The sequence below is a fragment of the Typopeltis vanoorti genome, chromosome 22 (genome assembly GCF_054136105.1).
Source record: "Typopeltis vanoorti isolate ZY-2024b chromosome 22, IOZ_Tvanoo_1.0, whole genome shotgun sequence".
Lineage (NCBI taxonomy): Eukaryota > Metazoa > Arthropoda > Arachnida > Uropygi > Thelyphonidae > Typopeltis > Typopeltis vanoorti.
Genome location: NC_143570.1, coordinates 94,227,276 through 94,248,411, shown reverse-complemented (window position 1 = coordinate 94,248,411; position 21,136 = coordinate 94,227,276). Strand labels below are relative to the sequence as shown.

At 37.3% G+C, this 21,136-nt stretch overlaps 1 protein-coding gene across 1 annotated transcript in view; it reads left to right on the top strand.

Moving 5' to 3' along the window:
- The window catches only part of LOC150094573 (integrin alpha-9-like), a 670,422-nt gene that overhangs the window by 577,196 nt on the left and 72,090 nt on the right, over positions 1-21,136 (top strand). Inside the window, exons 23-24 of the mRNA XM_090411817.1 lie at positions 4,992-5,192; positions 16,805-16,927. Coding sequence (XP_090267943.1) covers positions 4,992-5,192; positions 16,805-16,927 — 324 coding nt within the window. The remainder of the gene's footprint in view (positions 1-4,991; positions 5,193-16,804; positions 16,928-21,136) is intronic.

Sequence of the window (21,136 nt, the reverse complement as noted above, 5' to 3'; positions counted from 1 at the left end):
TAGTATGATTATTAAAAGAATCTCAGGAATCTCAGTACCTATAGGTAGAACTTTGAAAAAGTACCAATTGATTCCCACATATGTTTCTATCAACAAAATTTCCTCTTTATTGCTTTCTACAAAGGATAAACTGTCATCTCTATCTTTGGCTGGCATTTACCAAATACCATATCAATGTGATGTTTCTTATTTTGGACAAACTGGCCATTCTGCAGAAAAAAAGAATTAAAGAACATCAATATTATATTGAATACAACCAACCTCAGAAGTCTGGTCTAGTACAACACAGTATTAACTCTTCTCATAATATCCAGTGGGATAAAGCTATTCTCCTCCATAGATGCAGGTTCAAATATGAACGCCTTTTTAAAGAAAGTTATGAAGCTATTTTACACCGACCAAATTTAAATCGAAATGATTCTCTCTCTCTTTCTCGAAGATCTGGGAGACTTTTATTTTATGTAATCAATAAAAAAAAACAATTATCTTAAAGATCATTTCCTAGCACGTGGCAACAATTGTATTTTAATAGGTGATCCACCGAATGTTCATTACTTGTATTCCATTCCTATAACTGTTTGTGTGACACTGAAGATGTAGTATTAGTTTTAGAATGAAATATCTGTATCTTTATTAATTAAAAGTTATTACTGTGGTCTTACATGTTCTTTTAATAATTACTATCATACCTGTGCAACACACACTACTACCTTACCTATCACACCATCTTTTATCCTTATCAACTCCTGATATCGACTCATATGATTTCCTTGTTCTCAGTCAAGTCTTTTGTACCTAGTACCACTGCCAACTCCTTTGCTTGATTACTCCATATATCCAATGCCTCAATCACTCTCCATTTTACATCCATGAGAACCAACCTTTTGCATCTTCTCATTGACCACATCTCTAATAATTGAAACACCATACAATGCCACTTGCCAGTCTTTCATTATCTCTTTCATAATCTCTTTCATACTGACATCATATCTGCAATTATCTTCATTTCACTCTGAAATGTGAAATGAAGTTGGTGAATGTCATCTTCACCAACTCAGCTTTCAGTGCTTGTCATTTTTTTTTGTTACCATTCTATTTTATCGCTGGTCATGCATGCTTGTTCGCCATCAATTAAACTCGCACCTTACCATTTATTGCATTCTATTTTTCAACTTCCCCTATATTTGTTTTGCTATTTTCTTTCATACTAACATCAATTTTTTTCATTCAGCAGATTGCTCATTTGCTTTGTTCAAAACTTTTTTTACTGCTCTTTTACAGTCTCTCTGTTATTAGATGAGCAGTCATCTTTCTTGTGGCATTCTTGTTACTATCACCTTCATTTACCACCCATCAAGTCTGCATTCAGATCACACTTCATCTCCATTATTCTATCTGCCTTAAATATCCATAATTTACGTCAGCAAATACATATAGCACATCTCGCATTTCATGAAATTACTAAAATCAAAATTTAATTATTGTAAAGACAAAGCTGCTGCCATCTTTTCTTCATTGGTTACTATATTCTGCTCTCAGTTTAATGATTTTGTAAACTTAAACAATCAAGCCCACCCACTATACTGCCAGTGCACAACTTCTACTGTGACTCTTACACACAAACACATACTTAATTACAATTAATTAGTCTTATTGCACCTCTTGCAATGAGTAGTGCAAGAAATTGACAACCATGAAGGTGTGATGATAATATAATCTCAGAAATTCCAGCTATAAAGTTGTGTCTGTATCCAATTCTTATTTAAAAAATAAATATGTTGTAATAGATTTCACGGTATGATATGAACACAGATGGATAAGAAAATAACTATTTATTAACTTAGAAGCTAATATTTCGCTGGTATTATATCCAGCATCTTCAGAGCACACAACAAGATAGATAACATACTAAATGCTACCCAGAAATCCCCTCTATCTACCACAGAATACAACAAAACTATCACCATCCCATACATTAAAGGCACATCTAAAAAGATATCTAGGGTGCTTAACAAACACCAACTATGCACAGTATTCAACCTTATGTAAAATTAGCAACTCTCATCCGTTCACCTAAGGACAAATACACTCCTTTATCACATCCAGGAGTCTATGAAGTGCCCTGTTCTTGCCATCAAGCCTACTACGGACAGACAGGAAGAACTGTGGACATCTGCCTCAGTGAACACAAAAAAATATATCCAACACTTTCACTATGGCAAGTCGGGTCTGGCAGACCATGCTTTGGATATAGTTCGCCCACTGATTAGAAATCCCTTGACACTTCTGCTCATGTCAGAAAAAGGAGAATCCATTCCGATAATAGGGTAATCATTCCATATTGTGGGATGAGTTGTTTATTATTACAGGTCGGAAAATTAACTTCTCTTTTATGATTATTGTAGTTAACTATGTTGCTTCTATAACAGTTGGAAAAATTTACCTATAAAGCACGTGATTTCGCGTGTTGGCGACCAATTCGTACGTCTTTCATTTCTTTCTCCCCTTCAGCATGAATCGACTATTCTTGGCAAGACGCCAACCAAGGACTTACAAACTGTGGGCAAACTATACCCCTGCACACAGGATCAATTGGAAAGAAACAAAAGTAATGCACAGAAGCTTCTACAACTTTGAGAGGTTGTTCTTGGAATCAACAGAAGCCTTAAAACATACAAACCTTAAGGAGTGGTATGACAGACTTTGTGTTTCCTAGGATAACAAGTATGGCTGTATAAATCTACCAAAGATTTGGGAGACAGTCATCCTAAGACCAAATTAATATTTATTAGTTTTATTTTATTTTATTTATTTTTTATTTTATTTTATTTTTTAAACTTTCTAAGACTATCATTTGGACTACTATTTCAAAACTTTGAACTTTTTTTTTTTTTTTTTAAACCTAGATGGCGCCATATTAGGACTTTAGTCTTGTGTTGCACACTGCAATTACTTATACTAGCCCCACTGTTACACCAGATTGTGGTTGTCTTGCTTTTGTAACAAACTTTGTGATGTGTGCTCTGAATATGCTGGATATAATACCAGTGAAATATTAGCTTCTAAGTTAATAAATAGTTATTTTCTTATCCGTCTGTGTTCATATCATACCGTGAAATCTATTAGAACATGTCTGATAAACACATAAGCTTATCCACGCATATAAATAAAAAAAAAAAAAAAACCTACCTTTACCGAGATAGGTTATTATCCTTACTTGAACGTTGAGCATGGTGTCCTGAACAGCAGTGCTACTGAAACAGATAACACCTGATGACCTGTAGCACTGCTTCCAAGAATGGAAAATTCATATGCAATGGTATATAGCTAGGAGGGGGAGTATGTTGAAGGGGATAATTAAGTTGTACAATTGTAATAATAAACCACATTTTTGCAACCAGTCTCATTATTTAATAGCCACACCTTGTACTATACATCATATAAACCTTTCATTCCACAGTACATAACCTTACACTTTGCTATATATTAATTGACAACAATTATCCTTTGTCCATACAGTCAATCTATTTAAATCATCCTGCAGAATTTATATATCATCTTTATTAAATACTGTCCTGACTGGTTTGCATAATTGATACCGGATATTACCCCCTCAAGTGATTCCCTATATAAGTGGCCAACAGCAGGCCTGCGGCCCATAAAGTGATTTTGTGCGGCCTATGGCAGGATAAAAACTATTTTAAATTATATGTATTATCAATTTAGCTATTAGTTTTGACTGCAGATTTTCTGATTGATATACTAGTTATATTTCATTATTTCTGATGATGGAAATAATTTGTATTCTCAACACGGAATCACCTTCAGGATTTGTTACGAATATCGTCATCATCATTGAAAATAGACTTTGATGAAGTTGTTGATGCTCATGAATGTCCACAGTGTTCTCATTAAGTTGTATTACATGTAAAAAAAAATATTTAAAAAAACAAAAAACAGAAATATGTAATTAAATTTAATTTAATAACTTATATTTAAATGAATTAAATATTTTATATTGTTCTACCAGTAGTAAAATGATTTAACAAATATAGTAATTCAATACATATAACTATTGCCTTGAAAAAATGCAGAGTTTATTTTTATTTAAGTTAGCGTGTGGCCTGTGACGCTACTGCTCATCATGTATTGGCCCTCGTATAGAATGAAGTTGGCCATGCCTACCCTATATCATTTGATCTTAGATCAAAGTTAGAACCTTAAAGCACTGTTGTGTTTGTATATTCTAGAGACATTAAAAATAGTAAGTAGGTTTTGCCTTAAGTAGATTCATTATTTTAAAAATTTCATGAGAGTAATGAAACATGCTTAAATGAAGATGACATCTTAGCAAAAATAGAAACTGTAGGGTATAGCATATTCATGGAAGAAAGGAAAAATAAATAGGGCAAAAAAGTACTTGCTACTACAGAATTATAAAATCAGAAAAGAGACCTAAAATAGCATTAGTGAGAATGTCTTTGAAAGTGTATGATGTGATGTTGAAGTAAGGATGTAATAAATGTGGAAGTGATAAGTGCTAGGATTAAATGAATTTGAGGTATAACAGGCATTATGGGATTTAGAATTCCTGCAGCACTGATCCTGCCCTATGGTTGGAAAGTCCTGGATGTGAATCCTATTTAGGATGTGAAAAACCTTTATAAGGGCATTTTAACTGAAGGTGAGTTGGCTTGTCTCATACAGAGTTGGCAAGGTTTTCCTTCCTGGAAACTGGTTTTCCATACCATAAATCACATAACCCAACAGAAGGACACATAAAATACTGGCCTCATAGCCTTAGTTAGTCCAGTGATAATTCAAAGTAACAACTACAATGAGTCTTCAACTCCATCAGAGTATTGTAATGATAATATTTCTTTTAATATTTGAAAGCGAAACATTTCAGAAGTGAAATTTATTAAGTATGAAATACACTAATACTATATGTTAACTATTTCTATGCTTAATATTACTATTGTTTTTGATAGATGGATACCTCTAATCGTGCAGCAGTAGTTGGAAACTGCACATTAACAGCAGAAAAATATGAAGATCCAAGGAAAAATGAGATACACATTACTGGAGGAGACCTTCAGAATGCAAAAAATACGAAATCTTCACCGAAATATGAGTATAGCAAACAAGATCATCATGTGGAGATCGGAAAGGAAGATCAGAATATAGCATTGGTATGCAAAATGCTTCAGTTTTATTAGGAATTGCAATAAATTCTAGTTAATTTTTAATAGCCTATTCCCATGGCAACTTAAATATAGAATTTTTAATGGGTTTAATTACATATTCTTGATTTTCAATGCCAGAAAAAGAAACTCCATTGGCTGTTTGAGGTCAATAAATTGCAAAAAATAGACCAATGAAGAATATCATTGGCAGAAATGATTTTCTTTAAGAACAAGTTACACTAAATTACATAAGACAGAAATTTTACAAACAAGGTAATTATTATTATTATTCAGGGCTCCATGGAGTCAAAAGACTGATCTTGGGAGGTCGTTTTTAGGAAACAAAGTTTATCATACCACTCATTGACCATTCCTGCTCTAACCACTCTCTCAGGCAATGCATTTCATGGTTCAACCACGCTCCATGCAAAGAAACCATTCCTCACCTTCTTGCTCACAGTCTCCTTTCGTAACTAAAAGGGATGGCCCTTTGACATCACTCCTTCCCACTATGACCAAGTCAAAGAACTCCCCAATGTCTACCCAGTAACTGCCTCTCAACAGTTTAAAAGTCTCTATCATACCACCTCTCCTCCTTCTATCCACCAAACTCTGCAGTCCACACTCTCTCAGCCAATCCTCATAACTAACATTGTACAGTCCTGACACCATCTTTGTTATTCGCCTTTGTACCCTTTCCACAGTTAATTTATCCCCTTCAAATCCTGGGGACCAAACCTGAGAACAATAGTTTAAGTGTGGTCTGATCAGGGTCTTATACAACAGAATGATACTCTTTTATTTCTGCAAGTCAACATCCTTCTCAGTATTGCAGCAGTCCTCTGAGTTACCTTCACCACCCTTGCAATATGCTCCCTAAATTTCAGTTTTCTATCAATCATCACCTTTTACTTCCTCCAGTATAGCTCCTCCAATCGAGTAGGCATCCTCCCATATGGTTCCCCAAACTCCAACACTTTATATTTTGCTGCATTAAACTGAAATCCCCATTCATTTGCCCATCCATCTACTTTATTCAAATCCTCTTGCAGGGCTACCACATCTGCACTAATACATTACTAATAGCCCTTCCCAGCTTCGCATCATCCACAAACAACTGAATATCCCCTTGCAATCCACGGACAATGTCATTGATATAAAGGTTAAACAATATAGGTCCCAGTGCTGAGCCCTATGGAACGCCACTTGTAACCTTCTACCTCCTTGATATTGCCCCAGCATACATAACTCTCTGATAACTATCAGACAGCCAATCCTGAATCCATTTGACTAACCCAACATCTAAACCCATGTGCTGCAACTTAAATATCAGCTTATCATGTGACACCCTCTCAAACGCCTTTGCAAAATCCAAAAAAATGACAGTATATGCCTTTCCCCCCTCATCAACTGCTCTTGTCACTTTACTATAAAAGGCAATCATATTACTAAAGCAAGAGCACCCCCTTAACAAATCCATGTTGATTCTCACAAATAACATTACCCTCATCTGTCCAATGCTGTATATAGTCCCTCACTAATTTCTCCAAGACCTTAACAACAACTGATGATACACAAACTGGCCTATAATTAGACACTTCCAGTCTGCTACCTTGAGCAGTGGCACTATCTTACCGTCCTTCCATTCCTTGGGTACCTTTTCCACAGCCAGACTTCTATTGAAGAGCCAGGTCAATGGAGCTGTCAGTTTTTTAGCATATTCTCTCAAAACCCATGGTGAAATACCATTTAGTCCCACAGCTTAACTGGTATCCACAGTATTCAGTATTTGGAACACACTCTCCTCTTGCAACTCTAAATCCTGAGCCTGCCCTATCCCTCTAGTATTAAAATCTTTTTCTCATGGATGAAATACTCCAATAAAGTGCTCATTGAACATGTCCTATGCATCTATGTCCTCTGCATCAGTCACTCTATTCCCATTTTTACATGCAATGTCATTCTTCCACAATCATTTCTCCTCCTACCGGCCACATGGCTAAAAAATTCCCTAGGATTTTCTTTGGATCTTAGTGCCAATCTCTTCTCATATTCCCGTTTTGCTTTCTTCACCATACTGGTCACTCTCCTGGCCCGCATCTGATATTCTTCATGTATCTGCCCACCACCTCTCTCCTTATATCTCTTCCATAATTTCTTTTTCAACTGCAGTTCCTGTTTGATATTGTTTGTCATCCACTTTACACCAAATTGTGTCCGCTTCTTCACTTGGGGAATACAGCTTACTATTGTTACTAACAAATATCATTTCACAACTTATCAAGCACTAATGATATCCTGACCCTCCAATTCTGTCCTCATGGAACTGCCCCTAGTTGTTACCTAAGACTATTATAATCACCTGCCTTATAATTCCACATACGTTGCCTTTTCTTTGATACACCTACATGTCTGTTTATCTTCCAAGTCAAAATCACATGGTCACTCTCTCCAACTGGTGGGAGAGATGTCATCCCACTTATTATCAACTCTTCTGACACTATGACCAAATCCAAAACTCTTGAACCTCTTGTTCTCTCTATTACATGTTGCGTTTGTCTCTCAAGAATTCTAGAAATTCCAACCCTCTTATTACAACATGTATTTTCCTCTTCCCAGCTTATACTGCTGTAATTAAAATCTCCCATAACAATCATTCTTCTTGCACTTGCCAAGCTCGATTCCCTAAACATCCTGCTCCCTGCCCTCTGTGCTCCCTGGTTTATAGCTACACCTCACTAAATATCCTGTCTTGGCCACTTCTACCTCATACCATATGCCTTCCAAAGCCTCCACTCTTAGAGGACATAAATCATCACTTATCATAAGCAATACATCCCCATGTTTTCGTTTCCTATTCTTCCGAAAAATGCTGTACCTTGCCACTTCGATTCCTTTTGTTATATCATCCTTTGTCAACCACGTCTCAGAGATCCCAATAATCTTTGGCCAGGCTGACGCTAATCAACGCCACCAGTACATCTCCTTTATTTCTGATACTCCTTGCATTAGTATAGAAATATAGCATAAAAATGTCACTGCTTCTGTACCTATCATTGTCTCCACTCGACCCCACTGGATTTAGTGTTACCTGATGTCGTCTGCCCCCCCCATCTCCCAAACACCCATTCCCACAAGAGGCCACCCCCCTGCTACTATCCACTCTGGGAATTCTAGTTTCCCTGCATTGACATATTGATTCCTTCAGAAAACAGCAATCTCTCCAGATGCCTTCGTTCTTCCTCATTCAAATGCAAGCGGTTTCTCGCATACAGTTCCTCTCTGTCCTCAAATGCCCTCCAATCATCTACATATTCCAATCCTCTCTTCTGAGACATTCTGGCTATTATGCTATTCAGTATTACTGCTCTTCTGCTCAAGTCATCACTATCATACCTGGCCAACACACACACACAATCTTTCCTCTCTGTGTTTTCTTTTGCACAACATCAAGCAAGAACTTCATCTCTTACTGCCTGATTTACATTGCCTCTGAAGTCATTCCTGCTCACCATCACAATCATTTCATCCATCCTTTCACCCCTCTTAATTGCCATATCCACATTTTCTATCATCCCTCTAGGCAAATGCACCTCTGGCATCCTATCTTGCAAACCTGAGATCATTGAGTCTCCATAAATCATACCTCTAACCATTCTTTTTCTTGATTGCTCACCTGCATCCCTCACTCTCCTCTAACCCTTTCTCTCTGTGTTCCTCTACTTACCTGCTGTCCTGGCATCACTCATCCCTAGTTCCAGCACTCCTTCACATTTCCTTTCTGTTTCCATTCTCCCCTCCTCTATCATTCTCATAACTCTCTCCCCCTCTCACTCCCTCTCTCCTACTGCTTCTATACTCTCCTCTTCTATCATTCTCAAACCTCTCTCTCATTCCCTCTCTCCTACTGATTCTATTCTCTCCTCTTCTATCATTCCCAAAACTTTCTTTGGGAATGATAGAAGAGGAGAAGAGATCTTTCATACTTCTCATCTCATTTACAAGACATTCCACCTCCTCTTTCAGCTCATGTATCCCTCTCTGCAAGTTAGTCAGTCTTATTGGCCATTCATTTACCCAATCAAAACCATCTTCAAAAACTTCACAGTCATTCAAGCCTTCCCCCACTCCTGACTCTTATTTTCTCATTCTTATTTTCGTCATTCTCTCCTATCACACTACTCATCTCCTGACATCCATTTCCCATCCCTGAAGCAACTAGGTCAGTTATCGAAATATCTAATTCATTGATTTCCTCCCACTGCCTGCATTTTGTGCATATACGCACTCCCCCTTCTCTCACACGCCACATATCCAACTCCTGGGAAACATACATGCCACAAACACTGCATGCCACAAAGTCCTTTATTATGTTACGTATAATAGAGTTCTTAAAGTTCTTGGTGACATGCCATTTGTGATTGCAGTTGCATATGCCATCATTCTACTTACTGCCAAGTAACTACTAAACTAATCACTAAAAATATATATAAACACTGTATCATATATATATATATAAACTCTATATTCAACATTACTAGATAACGTAAACTTATATCTTCTCTTCCACTGCAAATGCTGCCAACTGTGACCTCGTCTTCTCGGTAACCCCAAAATAACACACTATATAACAACGAAACTCCAAAAGCAGAACCACTAAAGAACACTTGTTTACTGAATGGTAGCACAATTCATAACAGAATTCACACTTACACCGTCTAAAAAACACTTTTTTTTACCACAGCTCAAATCACCCGCCACATGCTTCAGCGACCCTAGCGCCACCCTTTTCTGTAAGTACAGAAAGAAATGGATTCTATGTGTGAAGGGTAATACTTAAATAGTCTACCAAAAAAATACTAAACAATAAAGCAGAAAGGAAAAAGAAGTAGATGAAGATCCTTAAAGAATTGACATGAGGCTGGTACAGGTCAGTAGGCTTAATACCATGAAAGGAAGATAAAAAAAAAAATTTCTAAACTTACACGGATGTAGCTGCTTTACCTGAATTGTTTCCTTTTAGCCTGAAAAATGAATAAAGCCTCCACCTTTTTGCAGAAGTTGTAAAATGATATCACTTTTTTTTTTTTTTTAACACGTTCGCTGCCACACTACTTTGGCATAATCTGTTCCCGTACGCCGATCAATTTCAATTCTTCAAGGTCAAGTAACTGGAAGTAAAGAAAATGAGTTTTTTGAGGGATAACTACCTCAGGCAGTATGTAACAGAGGGCACACGAGGATTAAGAGCTTTGGATTTGGTCATCCCATCAGAGGATGTACTTATAAATGAGGTGTCAAATCATCCACCAATTGGTGAGAGTGACCATGAGGTGATTACCTGGGTGGTCACTCTCATGCCTATGAGAAAATGGTATATGTGGAACTACAAGGAGGGTGATTATGAAGAGCTCAGGAGACAGCTTGCAGGTGTAGCATGGAATGAGGAGTTAGCTGGAAAAGAGATCAATGCAGCTTGGGGGATTTTCAAAAACTATCTAGTAGATGCAATCTCTAAGTGTATTCCAAGGGTGAGAAGGTTAAATAAGGTAGGTGTGAGATGGATGAATAAAGAGATTAAGCATGCAATACAGAGAAAAAGTGCATTGTGGAGGCAGCATAAGAGAAGTGGAAACAACCAATTTCATGAAGTCTACAAAGACCGAGCAAGGAGGGTGACTTGGTTGGTGAGAGTAGCTAAACAGAGGTATGAACAGCAGTTAGCTAATGAAGCCAAAAAGAATCCTAGGGAGTTATTCCGATATGTGGCCAGCAAAAGAAAGAATGATTATGGAAGGATGACATTGATTGAGGGAAATGGTATAAAGACAGCTGTTGCAGAATGTGTGGTGGAGATACTTAATAAGCAGTTCATAAAGATCTTTCAATCTTGTGAATGTGACTTCATGGAGAGATTGAGAGCAGTTCATGATGATGGGGAGGAGAGACTGACTGTAGGTGAACTAAAAAACTAGATGTAAATAAGGCTGTGGGACTTGATAATATATCACTGTGTATTCTGAAGGAATTTGCCAGGGAGTTGACACCTGCCTTGACATATTTTTTTAATACGAGTCTTGCACTTTGTCAGTTTCCTAAAGTGTGGAAGTAGGGCAAGATTGTGCCACTTCATAAAGGAGGTGATCGAACTCAAGCATCAAACTATAGGCCTATCTGTGTGTCAGGTGTTGTGGTTAAGTTGTTGGAGAAGCTTGTGAGAACTAGGATCCAGACTTGGGTTGACAACAATGGTATTATCTTTGATGGACAGCTTGGATTTGCTAAAGGGAGGTGATGTTTTAGTAATCTACTTACTTATTACAATAAAGTGACTGCTTCCTTGGACAGAGAAGAAGGATACACTGTAATATACTTGGATTTCGCAAAGGCTTTTGATAGAGTACCTCACGATAAGTTGCCAGTCAAACTAGAGAAGATTGGTTTGGATATTAGATTAGCGCATTGGATTGGAGACTGGCTATCTGATAGGTATCACCAAATTGTGTATGGGGGTGCAATATCCAGGAAAAGAAAGTCACTAGTGGAGACCCTCAGGGGTCTGTTTTAGGGCTGTTACTGTTTAACTTGTATATTAATGATATTGGTGAAGATTTGGATGGTGATATTCAGTTGTTTGCAGATGATGCAAAGTTGGGATGAAATATAAACAGTAGTGAAGATGTTGAGGCCTTGCAAGAAGACTTGAATAAATTCAGTGATTGGGCGAGCAAATGGGGATGTGAGTTCAATGTTGCAAAATGTAAGGTTTTGAAATTTGGAAAACAAAGATGGGATGCAGAATTTATGCTTGGTGAGAATATATTGTTGGAGGTAGAGGAAATAAGAGATCTGGGGGTGATAGTGGATAAGAATCTAAAATTTAGGGGGACACATCGCCAAAATTGTGAAGGCAACACAAAGACTTCTGGGAATGATGCGGAGGATATTGACGTGTAGAAGTAGGGAGATTCTTGTTCTGTTGTATAAGGCTTTAATTAGGCCACACATGGACTATTGTGCCCAGATTTGGTCACCAGGTTTTCAGAAGGATGAAGAGATTTTGAAAGAGTCCAAAGGCAACTGACTAAGGTAGTTTCTGACCTCTGAAATGTCGAGTATGAGGAAAGATTGAGAAGTTACAACTTGCAGAGTCTGGTGGACAGGAGGAAGAGGGGAGATATGATAGAGACCTACAAGTTGGTAAGGGGTTGTTATAGGATTAATGGTGGATAAGTTCTACAGAGAGTAGTAGGAGATCAGGGGAGAACCAGAGGTCATCCCTGGAAACTGTATAAAGAGGGTGTGAGTAGGGGAGTGAGAGGCAGGTTTTTTTTGTGCAGAGTTGTGAACGATTGGAATGCCTTTCCTGAGAGTGTGGTGTGTTTAAGACACAGTATGATGTGACCTCGGGGACCTCGCAGATGAGTCTTTGACTCCATGAGGTCCTGGGGTAATAATAATAATAATATTTATCTTTCTTAATGTTTTCTGTTTTGTTTTGTTTAACTATGATACTGGCCAGGACGTATATATATGTCCACGTTTTCATGGATGCGAAGTGCATGTTAAAATTGTAGTACCATTGACATTACATTGAAATTTATGATGGATACGAAACTTTTGAGGATGCGAATTTGATCTTTAATGGCCGGTAAGGTGGTTAAGTGAAATTCTTTTTTATTTCAATCTCTTTCAACTAAGATAGCACCAGCTTTCTATGTTTTTTTTTTTTTTTTTTTTTTTTTTTTAAAACTTGTCACATTTTTTACCACACATACCATAAAGGTGTGGTAAATAAAAGACATCTGATTTCCTCTCCATTGATGCAAAACTACATATATACAAAACCTCAATAAAGGTCGAAACCAGTCCAGGTAGTGATCATTCTTGTAATGCATATTATTATACAAAGCTCCAAAAGAGGATGTGCTTTGCATTATGGAATACTAAAGCAAAAATCGATGAGGACTAGATTTTGTGGTTGGAAAGTGGTGAATGAGTGGAATGTGTTGCCAGAGTCAGTTGCGAGTGCTTCGTCTGTTAATGAGTTCACGGAGAGGTGTGATAGATGTTATGTGGATAGTTTGAATCTTCTGTGATGACTCTTCAGAAGCCATGGAGGTGCCCATATTACAATAATTATTATTATAACATCAACAAACTCCTCCTCTTTACCTATAGGTGTCAATATGCTCAATGTTCCAATTCTCAGTCTTTCCAGTCCAGATAGTTTACCCAATTTCCAGGTAGTCTACCATTTATTTCCATCTGACTCTGGTTCATTGTTTCATTGTTCTTTTTAATTTAAAGATGTTTTTGGCTCAGATGTTGGATTGGACTTAGTGAGGAGGGAGGATAGGCCAATATTAACCATTCACTCAATGCCTGTCATGCTTTTCCTTGAATGCATTCACTGATGAAGTACTCACAAATGCCTTTGACAATTCATATCACTCATTCACTACACTCAAAGCAAAAAGTTTAGTCTTCATATCCTACTAAATGCACTCTTACACAATTTTTTTGTGGTGACTGACCTCCTTGTTCTCACATTTCCTGCCATGTATTGGGGGGAAAAAAAGGTTTTCTCTCTCAGTCCTATAAAATCCTTCAATAACTTGCATGTTTCTGTCATATTCTCTGTTTTACACCTACCAAATTCTTTACCCATAGATCTTCAATCTGTCTTCATATATCCTCACCAAGTGTAAATTCTACATCCCATCTTTGTTTCCCAAATTTTAAAACCTTACATTTTGCAACATTGAACTGGTATCCATTTTCCATGTCTATTCACTCTATCTATTCAAGTCCTCATGCAAGCATCTGCTCTACTCCTCATAGTTCATTCCAACATTGCATCATCTGCAAACAACTAAATATCCCCATTCAAAATTTCCCCAATATCATTAACGTACAAGTTAAACAGCAATACCCCTAAAACAGATTCCTGAGGCACACCACTAGTGACTTTCCTCTTCTTGAATATTGCTCCAAGAAGAGGAAAGTCATACACAACCTGCTGATACCTATCACATAGCAGTCTCCAATCCAATGCACTAATCTAATATCCAACTCCATCTGCTCTAGGTTGACTATCAACTTATTATGTGGTTATAGTCACCACCTTTCTGATATGTCCCCCTAAGTTTCAAGTTTTTCAGTCATCACCCTAAAGTTCCTTGCCACCTCCACTTCCTTTAGTAGTTTGTCCAAAAGAGTATGTAGCTTCCCATCAATGGATCTCAAAAACTCAAGACTTTAGATTTAATTTGTTATACTCGCAACCCATTTATTTGTCCATTCATCCAGCCTATTGAAATTCTCCTAAAGGGTTACCACATCAGCATTATTACTAATAATCTTTCCCAACTTCACATCAGCTGAAAAATTACTGAATATCTCCCTAAAATCCATTGATAATGTCACTGGTATAAATGTTAAACAATACAGCTCCTGAGCCCTGAGGGACTCCACTTATAACATTTTGCTTCTTGACTGCTCCCTCATACACAGCTCTCTCTCTGATATCTATAAAACAGTCGATCCATAATCCAATTCATTAACATGATATCCAAATCCATATTCTGTAACTAAATTATCAGCATATCATGTGGGACTCTATCAATTGTACTCGTAGAATTCAGAAAGATGCCAGCATATGCCTTTCCCTCATCAACTGCTCTTTTTACTTTATTATAAAAGGCAATCAGATTACTAAAACAACAAGTGTCTCTTAATAGATTCATATAGACCATCATAGATAACATTACCCTCGTCAGCCCAATTGAATGTATATGATCTCTCACTGATTTTTCAAAAATCTTAACAGCTACAGAGAAAGTACAAACTGGCCTATAGTTTGACACTTCTATTCCACCACTACCCTTATATAAGCGGAATATCTTACTCCTCCCTGGGCATTTTACTTGTAGCGAGACTCTTCTTAAAAAGCCAAGACAACAAAGCTGTCATCTCCTTAGCACAATCCCTCTAGCAATTTTTTTTTTTTTTTTTTTCCAGAATGAAATTTCCCAATAAACTGAACATTAAACAACTGCACAATGTGTTCTGCATCAGTCAGTCTATTCCCATTTTCATTTAACAATGTCATTCTTCCACAGTCATTTTTCTTGCTACTGGCCACATAAGGAAAGAATTCCTCTGGATTTCCTTGGATCTCAAGGCTAATCACTTCTCATACAGAAGTTTTGCTTTCCTTACCATGCTAGTCACTTTTGTTAACCTTAGTCTTATATTGCTCATGCAGCTGCTGTCCATCCCTCTCCATATAATTTTTTAATGACTTTATTTTCGTCTGTAATACTTGTTTGATATTGCTATTCATTCACTTTACACAAAATTTTGGCCTCTTTCTCTTCAGTTATACAACTTGCCATTGCTGCTAATAAATATCTCTTCACTAATTCCCATGCAGTGATGATATAGCTAATTTCTAATTTTTACATCCATGGAACTGCTGCAATCTGATTTCTAAGATTATCATACTCACCTGCCTTATAATTCCACAAAAATTCCTTTATTCTTGACACTTTCATATTTCTGCTTATCCCTCAGGGCAAGACAATATTGCCACTCTCTGTAACTGAATGCATGGATCTCATTTCACTTATAATCAAGTCCTCTGCCAGGAAAAAATCCAAAATTCTTCAACCTTTTTTACTACATGCTACTTGAAGCAGTTTTCCTTCAGTGATTCCAGACATTCTGTTCCTTTACTATTTCATGCTGTTTCCTTCTGATGTATATTACTGTGGTTAAAATTTTACATCATGATCACTCATTTTGCACTTGCGCCTCCAAATCCAATGCCATTAATTGGCATCCTTTATTACTGATACTCCTGGTATTTGTATAAAGAAACATCAATGAATTGTCATTATTTCTCTGCCTATTATTATTTCCTCCAGACTCCATTTGAAGCTGCATATATCCCGAGTGTCTATTCCCACAAGAAGCCATCTCTAGTTTCCCTGCACTATTACTCTCACTTACCCTGAGAACATTCTCTCCAGATGCCTAAGTTCTTCATCATTCAAATGCAGTCCATCTCTCTCTCTCTCTCTCTCTCATATACCTCTTTTCTATCCTCAAATGCACCCCAAGAATCCACTATCATGCATTTGTTATTGATGTTCTCTCCTCATCTCTGATTTTCATATCTAGGGAACATGCTTACTATCTTCCTTCTCTCACACTTCTACCATACATTCTCAAGCATAAACCTTAAATCTCTGACCACCAGATTCACACTGCCTCTCAGGTCATTTGTACAACAATCAGAATTATCCACTTTTTCAAGTTGTTTAATTATGATAGTCTCGCACACTATCATTCTTGAAGGCAGCTAATATTCTAGCATTCTATTTTGCATTATGTTGAATCATTGAATCTCCATAGAGAATATCTCATACTATTCTGATTCTTTGCTCACCTGCATCTCTCCTTCTCTCTCTTCTTGCATCCTCACTTACAATGAGTCTTCTGACTCCAAGGAGGTCCTAAATGATGATGATAATAAATAATATTATTAATAATAATCATAAACACATTTCATCTTGAGGAATCATTGCTCTTTTTTTTTTTTTTTTTTACAGACTTGCAGTGTTGCAGTGTGCAAAGTAATAAAATGTATAGTGGGACCCTTTCATTATAATAGAAATATTGCTAAAATAGATGTTTTGGCCATTATTAATACAGCTGCTCTTCAGAGAGAGGTGGTAAGTGTATAATTTTTTTCTAAGTTTTATATGATTTCTAACCCTTGCATTTAGCTTTACAGCATAAATTTCATAAGTGCTTCATGCTGTGGTATAAACAACACTGAGAGAAATAAATGTAGTTTATTGTATTTACTAATATTTCACTGATTTTCTGCTCAGCATCTTCAGACCATAGATTGATACACAGCTCAACTAGATAGTTGTAGAAACAGTTCACATTGTTACTAGAAAAAAATATTGTCATAACAAAGTGCTTTTAGGGGCTGGTTAACCATAAAGTTAATTTGGAGAAATAAGGCTAAATTTCATCTCAGAATGATTGTCTTCCAGATATTTCAAAATTAATGCAGACATACATGTTGTTGTTGAGGTGTGTGTGTGTGGGGGGGGATGTGCTTCATGGCCAATGGTGATTACCAAATTGCCTCTCCTAGACATATAGTGACTTCTCTGTATCAAAAGTTTCTTCTATTTAATCCTGTCATGGAATATCCAAAGGGTGGTATGCCAGCTCCACCCCATCATATAGATGATTGTGGATGTAATTTGTTTTTTTGAGAGGCAGATGTTAACCATCTTTCAATTTGTCCAGAGTGGGCTAAACTCCAGGGACAAGCAACTTTATATGTTTTGCGATGTGCAAGAGGATGAAGTTGATCCTTAGAAGTTAGGTAGCAATGAGTGGTTTGTAAGTGGCATGGAGATTATATCTGTGGAAGACTTTGGCTGTCTTTTCTGATGTACCTTGATCTTGCGTGTTGGTTGCAGGAAGGATGTGTTGCATGCACTATTTTTTCTGTTTTATAAGGGTTGCAGCCATTAGCTAAAAAAGTGTTGTGAAGATACTTAAGGTTAGTATTAAGTGCTGTGTCATTTAAACAAATTGCCCTGGCTCTTTAAGCATTTGAGGATTTCATACTATTGGGATGGTTGCTGGTGTGATTACCATGGCCTGGTTGGCTGAGATTGTCTTTAGGTTGGAGATGAATTTCATTTTCCCTGTGAGACCCCTGTCATGCTTATTGGAGACCTGAAGTGATTTGAAAAAGTTCCTTGTTTGGTCTCTAGAGCACAGTTTCTAAACTATATAATAAATAAATAACACCAAAAATATATATAAAATTAATGAAATCCTTAACCCAACTACAGTATGAATATACTATAGGCTTACAAAAAAATCTTTTCAGGGTAGGCACTACACGAGAAAAAATAAAATAAATAAATACTCTTCCCATATGTGTGCATTTTTTATAAATGATAATGATCATTATCCTTTTCATTTATACAAATATCTGGGGTTTTTCATCCTGCAAGCAGATAAACTGGCCTCGTGAACACACATGGAATACAGCCAGGAATACTGACCCAGCCACAGGCCTGATTCATCAGCCTGTGCCAGTTCCGGAGCCCGGATAAAATTTGGAGGGACTAGATGGTGCAGTATCCCCCCATAAAAAGGGGGACGGGGACTCATGGCTACTGTACCATCACATGGAAAGGATTTATAAAAATCAAAAGGATAATGAACCACTAATTAATAGTGTCACCAGCATTGCCTGGAAAAGGGAGACAATTGTGACTTTCTTTTCATGAAGTGCATTTTCGAATGTTAGCTGTTAAAGATGTGCTAAAAATGTATCTAATATGTTCTAGGTCATGTGAGGCTAAATAGTAAACACATCATCTACATAACATATGTAGCCTGAATGTATACATAGCATATCATATAGCATCTATGGAGCTAAGATAAGATGTCGGTGATGCTGTAAGGATGCAGAGAGTTCAGGTGAAAGAGGTTTATTTGGCCTGGTATAAATGATTTAGCAAGTGACAAATGTGGTATGCAAGAAGACAAGAAAGAGTTGAAAGACATGAAAGAAGAGTGAGAAAGTAAAAGTTGTATCTTGCCACAGTATGATAGAGGTGAGCTGAGATGGAAAGTTTTGATCACAAATGAATCAATGTGCAATTTGTGGAGCGAGTTTGATGGAAGGAAAGATTTATATAAGGTTGATGGCTTGCATCTAAATACATTTGGTGTTAGAAACCTTGAGAAAGTGTTGTTCAGTGAGAGTTCAGAAGTATAAAGTCAGGGAAACGAGAATTTTTAGGGGAATGCTGGTGAGTGTGGGTTCAGGCAACCTGGTGGTTAGTAAGTGGGAGAGTAATCACATGATGCAAAATGTAGCACCCCAGGTTAACTTTACTCAGGTGTAAGGGAGGTTATGGGATGAAGGGGGATTATTGCAGTTTATGCACATCAATTCCAGAAGTATTGGAAATTACAGCAAGGAGTGTTTGGCATGGTTAACACAACTTGGCCACTAGTTATGGTCATTAGTGTCTCACTAATGTTGACTAAGGATAATGCCATAGGAACAGAATGCAAGGGATATAGTGTCTTCAGAGAGGACAAAAGGAACAGTTGGGGGGGGGGTCTACTAATGATAGAAAAGGGGACAAGGGTTCACACACAAGTTCCCTTGAGACTATCTCATGAGATAGAGGCCAACAGGACTAAATATGTAATTGGCTGCTGCTATAACCTGGGGAGGAGTATATGGGAGAATGTAGATGACATGCACCTGCAAATTAGCATGATGAGTACAGGTTGAGTAATTATTATAGGAGATTTCAACTATGGGGGACATAGATTGGGAGGAGGAATGGACAGGGAAGGAAATGGATTTTATAATCTGCTGAGAGATAATCACCTGAGACAACATGTAATGGAGTGGAGGGGATACAAGGTTCAAGAGTGGCAGATGTGAGAGCAAGGCATAAGAATTGGAGGGGAAAGATGTTGTTGGTGCATGGGACTTGGTCAAGGGTTGTTTGAAGAAAGTAGTATCTGAATGTATACCTAGAGGCAGAAGGATAAATCAAGTAGGAGTTAGATGAATGAATGAACCACTTTATTAACCAGGAGTTGCACATAACGAAAAAGTCGGGGAAGGATTCTAAAGAAAAAAGTGATCAGCATGCCCGTGATTAGTATGAGGTGCAGACAAGAAGAATGACAAGTATAATAAGGAAGGCCAAAGCTAATTATGAGAAAAAGCTAGCTGATGAGGCCAAAATAAATCCCCAGGAGTCCTTTCGCTATGTGGCAAATAAAAGGAAGAATGACTTTAAAAAGTGCTGATGGTGGGAAGGTAACAGAACCAAACCAAATAGTTGAATTACTGAGTTGAGCATTTTGTAGGGTTGTACTATCTAGGTGGTGACAGTACAATGCTAGATGTGACACTGATTAATGGGAGAACCGATATTGAAGAAATGGAGGTGCTTAAAATATTGTAGAACCTCAATGTGAACAGAGCAATGGGATTAGATGGCATATCAGTCCATGTATTATGTAAATGTGCAAGGGGATTATCAGCTCCTCTAAGTTGTTTATTTTAAGCCACAGTACTGGGAAGGTGCCAGTCAAGTGGAAAATGGGATTATTTTCCCCTTTGCATACAGGAGGCTTCAAGATAGAAGTAGCAAATTATACGTGGAGGTTAAGGCATTGAAGAAATTGGTGGAAAACAGAATTCAGGACTAGGTGGATAGGAATATGATATTCTATAAATGACAACATGGTTTTGTGAAGGGTAGGTGTGGCCTTTGTACATTTGCTTACTTTTTATAATGCAGTGGAGTTGGAAAAGGGAAATGGCCACTCAGTGATGTTGTGAAACTTTGAAAAAGCATTTGACAAGATTCCACATAGAACTCTATTGCATAAATTGGAGGAAATAGGGATGGGTATGAATCTGATGATCAGGGGATGGCTGGTAGACAGATATCAAAGAGTGATTTATGGAGGAGTTGAGTCCAGGAAAAGGTAAGTGACCAATGGTTTACCACAGAGCTCAGTACTCGGTCATCTTTTGTTTAATTTGTATATGAATGATACAGGATTTAACAGGAAATATTCAGTTTTGCTGATTATACTAAACTGGGAATAGCAATGGTAAATGAAGTTGGTGCAGAGATCCTGCAGGAAGACTTAAATAGACTAGCAGTATTTGCAAAAGTAAATGGCTACCAGTTTAATGTCGTCATGTCTAGAGGATGTAATTATAAATGAGGTATCAAATCACCCTCCAGTTGGTTGAGAGTAACTATGAAGTGATTACCTGGGTGGTTGCCAGCAGTGTGAGGAAGGGATTTAATATGGAACTACAAGGCTGGTGATCATGAGAAGCTCAGGAGACA